Here is a 9,052-nt window from a genome sequence, read left to right as displayed (position 1 = left end):
TTTTTTTTTTTTTTCGAGGAAGAAGATTGCCGCATAAAATATGCTCCAGCATTAAAAAAAAAAAAAAATTTTTTAAAACTCCATCTCGATTACGAGATGGACGAAAACACGTGTTGGAAATTGGCTCAATCTTGGCAACCTTTCCCTTCTTCTCGTCGAGGGGGTGGAAAAAAAATCACCAGGGCGAGGAATCTTTCTTCGAGGATCAAAGATTCACGAGATGGAATTAACTCGCAAGCTTAAAAGATTTTCCTAAGTGAATTTCTCTAGGGAGGAATTTCGATTTTTAATCGATATATTCGAAGATTGGATTCGCTCGAGGAATCAATCGTTGACGAAAATTCTTCGTTGAAAAAAAAAAAAAAAATTGAAAACGAAACTTTTCGATTACAGTGAGAGTGCGCAGTAAATGTTGATTTATACAGTTTTACCTGATGTTTACGCGCAATTCAATTAATCAATTCGTTTGATATCTTGTTTTCCAACGATCTTGCTTAAATTGCAATCAACGTAGCTCTGTTATGCTCATTGAAACACGTATAAAATTTCCTCCCTCTTTTTTCCCATTTGATCTACGATCAAAGGATGGAGAAAAATTTATAATAAAGGTAATGTTTTTTCAATTTCAATTTGAGAAAGATAAATCATAATAAATTAAATTAAACATTTCCACTCAAGTTAATTAAACTTGTATCGTTCATCTTGTACTCGTGGACAATTTCGAACAAATCAACCTAAAAGAATGAACACATAAAATGAAAATTGTCCAGGAAACACGGTTAAATTCAGAGAACGGTGCGGGGATAGATACGCTGCCAAGAATAAATAAAACGGTTCATCTTCTGTTGGGAACAATGATAATGCCATTAGAGACAGAGAGTCGAACAGAGGGGTGGTCGGAGGAGGATGACTGGAGTGAGCGTTCGGCCAAGGACGAGCGGGGTCAAGTCCTCTGGATGCAACAGTTGCCTCTCTGCAGAGGCAAAGGAAGGAGGCTGCTTCGATTTTTTTTTCTGCCTCGAGTCCCTGGATTTCCGTGTTGCGGCAACGAACGAGTAAAGATTAACCAAAAAGCGAATTAACCAACCAGGTGGCCTCCCCCCCCCTTTCATCCATATTAAAGCTATTTGTAAATATAATAATTTGTTGCTATTATTCGTCTCGCTCTTTAATCGATGGTTTAATTAATGATACTTTGAACGTTGTTTCGAAAATTATTTTTTTAGAGATTGGAAAATGGGAGATCTTGAATTTTCATTCAAAAGAAATTGAAATTAAATATTATTACGCGTCATATTAAATATACGAAATTTTGAGATATTCTCCTTTTCTTTTCTCATTGAAACATTTTCGAAAAAATAATTAATTATCATCTTTCAACAAGAATATCGATTCCTCCCTGTAATCAAAATCTCTATATATAAATACAAAACACTGTATCGATCGAAGAGACGCGAAGCTCGATCGTTAAATCTCGTGGATCGTGGATCGGAGCGTGTGTCGAGCGGTGCACGCGAGATGGAGCTCGATGCACGAAACGGGAAGAGGCTCGACGCGGTTTCAGGCACACTTTTGCCGCGGGCAGAGAAAGCTCGAAGCCCGGCTTCAGCTGATACCGGCGCGGTTGCCTCCTCCTCCTCCTCCTCCTCCTCCTCTTCTTTCCCTTTCACCGGCATATGTCACGCCAGGGCCGCACGATTTCCATTGGAATCGTGCCTCGTGCCCTGATAACGATCGAGACCGTTTCACGTGGCGACCTCAAAGTTCATTCGAGGGGATCACCGTGATAACCGTGATCGAGAGTGGCTTTGATCTTGCCCTGCGCGCTAATGACTCGGTTCCTCGTCGAACCGATCAATTGGATAAATCTCATTTCATTTTAACGTCATCGATGCTAAAATTTTTCTGAAAGAAAAAAGTGAAGTTTAATTCTTTCTTTTTTCTTTTTCGAGGAAGCAGACATCCTCGTGGAAATGGAAAGTCGAGGTTATGAAAAATATTTTCAGTTCTATTTTTGGAAGAAGGTGTTTTCACGAAGGATTGAAATTTAAGAAAATTTCTAACTAGGTTAAAGTTTCAGGAGAAGGAGGATAAATTTAGATTCAGAAAGAGAATTAAGAACGAGATAGATTATGGTGTCGGAGAAACGTGTGCAGATCATCCGATTGAGCTTCATTTGAACGGATATTTCATCGAACACAGCAATTTATCTTTGCTTTTACTTCTTTCTCTTTTTAATAATTTCAAAGTAAAGTTTCGAAAAAACGAGCACCAATTTATCTAATAAACAGGATCGTAAAGTACGTACAAAAACTCGAGAACCATTGGTGGTCCCGTTTCAATTAACTCGACTGGACTCGACATCCGGCTGCAATGAAACGTTCGTTAAATTGTCAAATGTCTCGTTCGTAAGAAAATCAATGGACGGTTTCACTTTGGCGACTCGAAAAAAAGAAAGAAAATTTCATCTGAAAACTTTGAAACTTAACAACCGATCATCGCGATTATCATGAAAATTCATAATTCTTCCAACGATTCCATCGTTTCGAGTTGAAAACAAACAAACACCGATCCACCACGATTGATGATTCGCGAACGACCGAAGCGCCATCGAAAGGGCCGCCATGATGCGTTTAACCGCGAAATTAATTATAATCGACGGGCGCATCTCGTCGAATTAACGACGGGTTCGAGTAAAATTTTATGATCGAATAGCGCGAATTGAATGTTGCTTTTTCGAGACAGCGAGGAAACGATTACATTAGCATTCCGCGCGATCATTTCTTTAAATAGACACTCGAAGGATAACGGACCTCGTTCCCTTTCTTCGATTTTCTTCCATGCCGAAGGAATCCTCGTCACGCGATAAAAATAAGAATCTTTTCGAAGAACGAAACAGACGTGTTTTCTCTCTTTTTTCAATTTCATTCGCTCGCTTCTTTTTCCTTTTCTCTCTCTCTCTCTCTCTCTCTCTGATGGAACAGATCAATCATTCGCCGAGAATCGTCGCGATCTCGTGATAGAAAGAAACGTGAATGTTACGTAATTTATTACACGCTAAACGTGGAGTTTCGGTTTCATGGCGCCTTTCGCTTTTAGACACGTTCATCTGTGAACTTTAGAGTTTTGATGGATATTTCGATCCCGGCTCATTCGTCCATTATCCATCGATAAAATGAGATATCGCGACAAAGGTTCTATCGATCTCTTCGGTTGAGAAAAATTATCATTTTACAATGTGATATTACAATTGAACAACGTTGTAAGCACACGTGAGTGCATTCGTGACTTCGTAAACAGAGATAATTGTCCCTCTGATCGCTTTCTAAATAAGAAGAATCCCAATAAGAAGAGACTCTGCACTTCCTCCTCCTCCTCCTCCTCCTCGTTGTTCGCTAATTTGAATAATCACCGGTTCGAGGGATCTGTTGGAGCATCTCACGAGGAAGCAACGAAGATCGATAGATAGAATTTTACGAAGAATTTCTTTGCCTGTTGCCAATGCTAACAATAAAATACTTTTCTCCAATCGATGCAATTTATTCTTAATTCGAAAAATTCGATCGGAATTCATTCATCTCGTGATTTTTCCAAACAGATAGCACGAGTACCATTTGATTAATCGAAGTACAGGCGTACACACACATACAGGACAACGACGACGAAGTCGCTTCTGCTCCTCCTCAAAGGGCAAATTCCTGCGGCTGGATTTAACGATAAACGCCGATCCGAGGAGCCGGTTCGCTGTTTCGTTTCACAATGAAATTTCGATACGTGTTCGTGACTGTTCGCAGAACCGATGTGCCAACCAGAAACGCGAGATAAACGATTTCACTTTTATTTATTTATTTATTTTTTTTCGATTCGCCCATCTTCGAAATTCGTCAATTTTTGGGAACACTCGATCTCCATTCTCCATTAGGAGAATTTTCGAGTAAATTTTTTCCTTGATTCTTTTCTTTCTCTCCCTCTCTCTTTTTTCGTATATTATATATTTTATTGCAGTTGTGACCTCCAGTGTGACCTTCACGCGGCCTTGGGTCCAAAACGTATCCGCGGAAGAAAACTTATCTCCCGAGGCAACGCTCTTTCTCTTCTCAACCTAGATTCTTCGAAGGGTTGTATCAAGGAAATTCCACGCAATTGCTAATTACAATACAAATATTCCACGATTATCGTATTCATATTTAAACCGTTATTACGAATTCAATCAAAATATTGCCAGTCACACAATTTCATCGACACGAGCACCACAATAGATTCACCTTAAAAAACAATCGTGTTCCATTCATAATTCGACCACTACAAAAATCTCTCTCTCTCTCTTCTTTCTAGAAGGAGAGGGCACGCGGTTGTTAAATCGCAAAGGGTAAATTCCATCCGATCATCTGTTCGCCTCGGAACGATCCGATCGAGTCGCTGGCATTTGGAGTGCGTCGCGATTCCAAAGTCCGCGCATCTCCCTGAGGATCAGCCGCCTCGCCCTCGATCCAGATCGAGCTTCTCGCGCTCAGAGATTTAAAGAAGAACTTGAAGAATTATTTTCGTTTATTCGCTTCCTTCTCGAATTCGATCGAATTCTTTTTCTTCCTGTCAATCGTGAAATATCTTCTAATAGATGTTTCAAGGTGAATATTTTCAACATTGCGTTATATTATTTCGATTTTTCTTGCTTTCGAAGCAAGAAATTTGTTCGAGATTCGAATAAATGATGGAAAGATCGGGAAGAGGAGAAGGCTAACGAGAGGGAGAGTCGAATTAGGAAGACAAAAGGGATCACGTTGCATCTACGGCTGAATGAGTGCAGTTGCATCCGAGCAACGTTTCACTTTCGTGGCAAGCGGAGCTCGTGTTTTCGTGTTTCACCAACGGAAAACATGCGTATTTTCTCCGTTACGTAAAAATCTTCACCGCGAAAAATTCCCGTTTTTCCCGAACCATTGTTCGAAAATTGAAAAAGAAATGATCCACCCCCGTACACGTACCTTTCGATCGAGAATTTCGAATTTCGAACTTTTTCAATTCGAAATTGTGCTCGATTATCGTGAATCGAAAATTTTTTAAACTTGTAATCCTGTTTACGTTCCTTTCAGGCAATTTTCGAAATTTTCGAGGCAGATCGCGCGAACTCGATCGAAATTAAGAGCAGCAAGAATTTGGAAGAAAGTTACGAATAATTCCTCGAGCATAAAATAACATGTTCCCTCGAACACGCTCTTGATCTTGGAACAAGCTCGCTCACGAAACCTATGATGACGGGAAAAATTAACATCCTTTATCACCATTAATTCAAATTGATTCCAATTAATTAAAAGAAACAAAGATAATGCAACATTCTTTACCCATCCAAAGAAAGAAACCGAACCACTTAACGCATTCCCCTACAATTCTACTTTTCCCCTTAAACGAATACCCACCTTTCCCTCGATTGCCCCCGGATTATCCACTTTTAACCAATGCATTTTAATTTGATCCAATGCTGAAACACTGCTAAAAGTTATCATAAAACGAAAGACGGACGAGCGCACTCCTACGCCATTGCATCCCGGGAGGCGAGCGAGCGAGGCGACGATCGGCACACGATCGTTCGACCGATCGAAGAAAGAGGGGGCTGAACGTGGGGTACGATCGTGGTGGTGGAAATATAAGGCGCGACGAGTGGCGGGCCTCGGTCAGTCCGTGAACGGTACCCACGCCTTCCAATTCCGCGTCCTTGAAGCGTGAAACTCGATCTCCTCGATCCACCTCGGAGAAAGAGATAGAGAGAGAGAGAGAGCCGCCCCCCCCCCTTTCCGGATTCGAAAGAAGAAGAAGAAATTGGTGATCGGATTGGATTCGATAACTTCGATCGGTGCGTCGTCGAGACATCTTCTTCGAGACTGAGGATTGGGCATAAAGGGAGAGATAGAGAGAGAGAGAGAGAAAGAGAGAGAGAGAGTGAGAAAGAGTGAAATAAATTATCATCTCCTCCGATACGCGATCACGGGACAGATCGGGATCCGGAAGCGCTTTCGACGAGGATGAGGTCCTCGCTTGTGCTGCTCTTCCTGGCGGCCATTGTTCTCGCCGGTGAGTAAGAAAAGGAAAGTTTTTGGTGGCTTCCCAACACGTTGTGAACCAAGTTCCGTTGTGCATTCTTTTATTGCCGCGATCATGTTGACGATGATAATTATAACGACGACCTGATGAACCTGATGTTGAGAATGAGAGAGAGAGAGAGAGAGAGAGAGAGAGAGAGAGGATAGTGATACCTTTGGTTAATTAAAAAAAGTAGATGGACGGATAGTTTCTAGGGTTCTAGAGTAGAAAACATGGCAGCGAGTGGGGAAACATGGTGGCATTCGTGATTCGTGATTCGTGCGCCAATTTTCAATATGGAATTGAATTTCGACCCGTGTCGATCCGCCCACGACCCGGTGTCCCCCCCCTCCTCGCGATTATTATACGGGAGGACACGTCTTCGCTTCTTCGCCTCCGATAATTTTTCCCCTCCGAGCGATGGCGGTACGCGAAGAGAAACAACGGACCGTTGCACCGAACAATGGATCGTTTTCTCCTCGAGAGACTGGTTCGCCTCACGTGTCCCATGAGACTAACGTTGAAGCACAGAGAGAGAGAGAGAGAGAGAGAGAGAGAGAAATGGATGGAACAAAGAGCACGTGAGCCACGTGAAATGGGAACGAGTTGTTCGAAGTTAATCAACGATCGGTGTCTCGGTTGATGCTCGACTCGAGAGAGAGAGAGAATCGAATGCTATTCCGCCGGTGGACGGAGACGACAGGTTGCATAAGAGATTAGAGCGTGAAAGCCTCTGTGGGTTCTGTGCTCGGTCCCGGATGGGTGACGTCACTGCNGTGCCCTGAAAAATACATCGAGGGGTGGGGAGGGGCGTTCAACTTTCCCCGCTCGTCGCGGCGCTGCTCGACGCTGCTGGACTGGACCCAGGGGAATCTAGGGTTTCGATTTTATTTCCGTTTCGTTTCGAGGTTCGATTTTGAAAACTGTGTTTTTTCGAAAAATTTGTACGAGATACTTTTCTTTCTTTCTTTTTTTTTTTTTTCGAGTATGAATTTTCGTGCCTCGTTTTCGTAAAGAATTTCTGTTGGATGGGTTTCGATACGAATCGAAAATTTGCACGATATTCGTTTCGAACCGGTCGTTTATGTAATTCTCAATTCGCTTATGGAGGCGCTTTATAGACCGTTTTTGGAAAGGTCAGTATGCTCGTTGTTCTTTCTATATATATATATATATATATATATATATATAATATTCAGCGTGAGTGTTTGAAAGTGATTAATCGATCTGCAAAGGAATCGAGTGTTAATTCGAGATAATTTTTACTTTCTTCCTCCGATCGCGCGTCGAGATTTCACTTTTCATCCGCTTTATCTCTCAAAATCTTCTCTCCGCCAATTTATACACTCGTCGTATGTTTCCGAGACTTATTCCGGAGAGGACTTTCTCTCGAAAAGATGCAACCTTGCCTCGAACGCTCCGCTACGAACCGAAGAGCGAGGCGCGATTTTTCCTTCGCGTAAAAATCGCGCTAATAAAGCGGGTATCGTTTCGAAAGGCGCGAGGCAGCTTTCTCCGTCCTTCTGCCGTACGTTGATATTTGATATTAACGGCTTCGAGCGGGCCGAAAAGAGAGAGAGAGAGAGAAAGAGAGAGAATCGACACGTGTTTCCGACTGGCCGTTTAAAAAAAATTCGCCGTCCCTCGAGCGGAACGGTTCCGCGCACGTTTCCCCTCGTCCCCTCAATAGAAACGAAAACAACGCCACGTGTCGCGCCAGCGATTCCACCAAGCGTTGAGGAACAATGGAGAGAGAAAGATATATTTGAGAAAGATATTCGATGGGAGAAAATTTGACAGAATTATATGTATAATTATATTATATTTTTATATAATTTCAGAGAAGAATTTATAGAGAAAGAATTACTTTTGCGCGAGAATGGGTTACGTAATGTGGTTAAATATTGACCGTGCGAATGATAATTATTGATTAATTATTAATTCAATGGGATTTTGTTTCTTCTTCTTCTTCTTCTTCTTTGTTGAATTTTGTACACCGTGGCGATAATGAGAGGGAGGGAAAATTTCTTCCTGGAACGAGAAAAAAAAACAATTTATTCTTCGCTTAATCGAAGAATAAATAAATCGAGGAATGAATAAACGGATATACGTGGTTATTGGCGTTAATTTCACACTTTCCATAATCTCGCCGCCGATATGTTCGCGGTTACGCAATTGCCGTGCCTCGAAATTTCACTCGAAGAAATCCGTCGTGCGTCGTTAAGATGTTTTATGTAAACAGTTTTATCCGTGACATCTGTGAAACTAACTAAAAAAAAAAAAAAAAGGAGAATTACATCAATAGCAGAGAGATTGCCAAAACGCGTTTATTACCATACAAACTTATCGTGTTCATTCAACGTCGATCGTTACAACGATAAATTACGAATCCCGGGAAGAGATAACGTTGCATCTTCTTTCGAAATAATGAATTTTCATTAATAATCCGAGGAGAAATTTCTATTTTATACACTCGTAATTTTGCACGGATAGATTTTACCGCCGCAATAATCTGTCTGGAGAAAGAAATTTTTATCAGTGAAAAAAAAAAAAAAGAAAAAAGGAAATATAAATAATTTTTCTCCCTCTCGACCATCCACGTGCACACACAACTTTCACACAACTTTCTTCTTCTTCTTCCTTCCTAAAAATCCTCTTCTATGATTCCCCGCGATTTCATCGTCGTCTTGTTGAAGGGTTTTATTCTACATTATTTCTAGAGGGCTCGAATCGCGTGAAGCGGCAAGAGGATAAAAAGGAGGAGAGCTTCGAGAGCGAGATCTGCAAGGACAAGGATGCGGGCGAATGGTTCAGACTGGTTGCAGGGGAGGGTGACAATTGCAGGGACGTGATCCAGTGCACGAGTTCCGGGCTGCAGGCGATCAGGTGCCCTGCTGGACTGTACTTCGACATCGACAAGCAGACCTGCGACTGGAAGGACTCGGTGAACAACTGCAAGCTGAAGAACAAGGAG

General features: G+C 41.8%; 1 protein-coding gene across 1 annotated transcript in view; it reads left to right on the top strand.

The window, feature by feature from the left end:
- Window positions 1-5,899: 5,899 nt before the first annotated feature.
- The window catches only part of LOC102677478, a 29,726-nt gene continuing 26,573 nt past the window's right edge, over window positions 5,900-9,052 (top strand). Inside the window, exons 1-2 of the mRNA XM_031509669.1 lie at window positions 5,900-6,069; window positions 8,799-9,052. Coding sequence (XP_031365529.1) covers window positions 6,021-6,069; window positions 8,799-9,052 — 303 coding nt within the window. The 5' untranslated portion in view covers window positions 5,900-6,020. The remainder of the gene's footprint in view (window positions 6,070-8,798) is intronic.

The sequence above is a fragment of the Apis dorsata genome, unplaced genomic scaffold (assembly GCF_000469605.1).
Source record: "Apis dorsata unplaced genomic scaffold, Apis dorsata 1.3 scaffold_169, whole genome shotgun sequence".
In the NCBI taxonomy this organism is placed as follows: Eukaryota; Metazoa; Arthropoda; class Insecta; order Hymenoptera; family Apidae; genus Apis; species Apis dorsata.
This window is presented reverse-complemented; position numbering and strand designations above follow the sequence as displayed.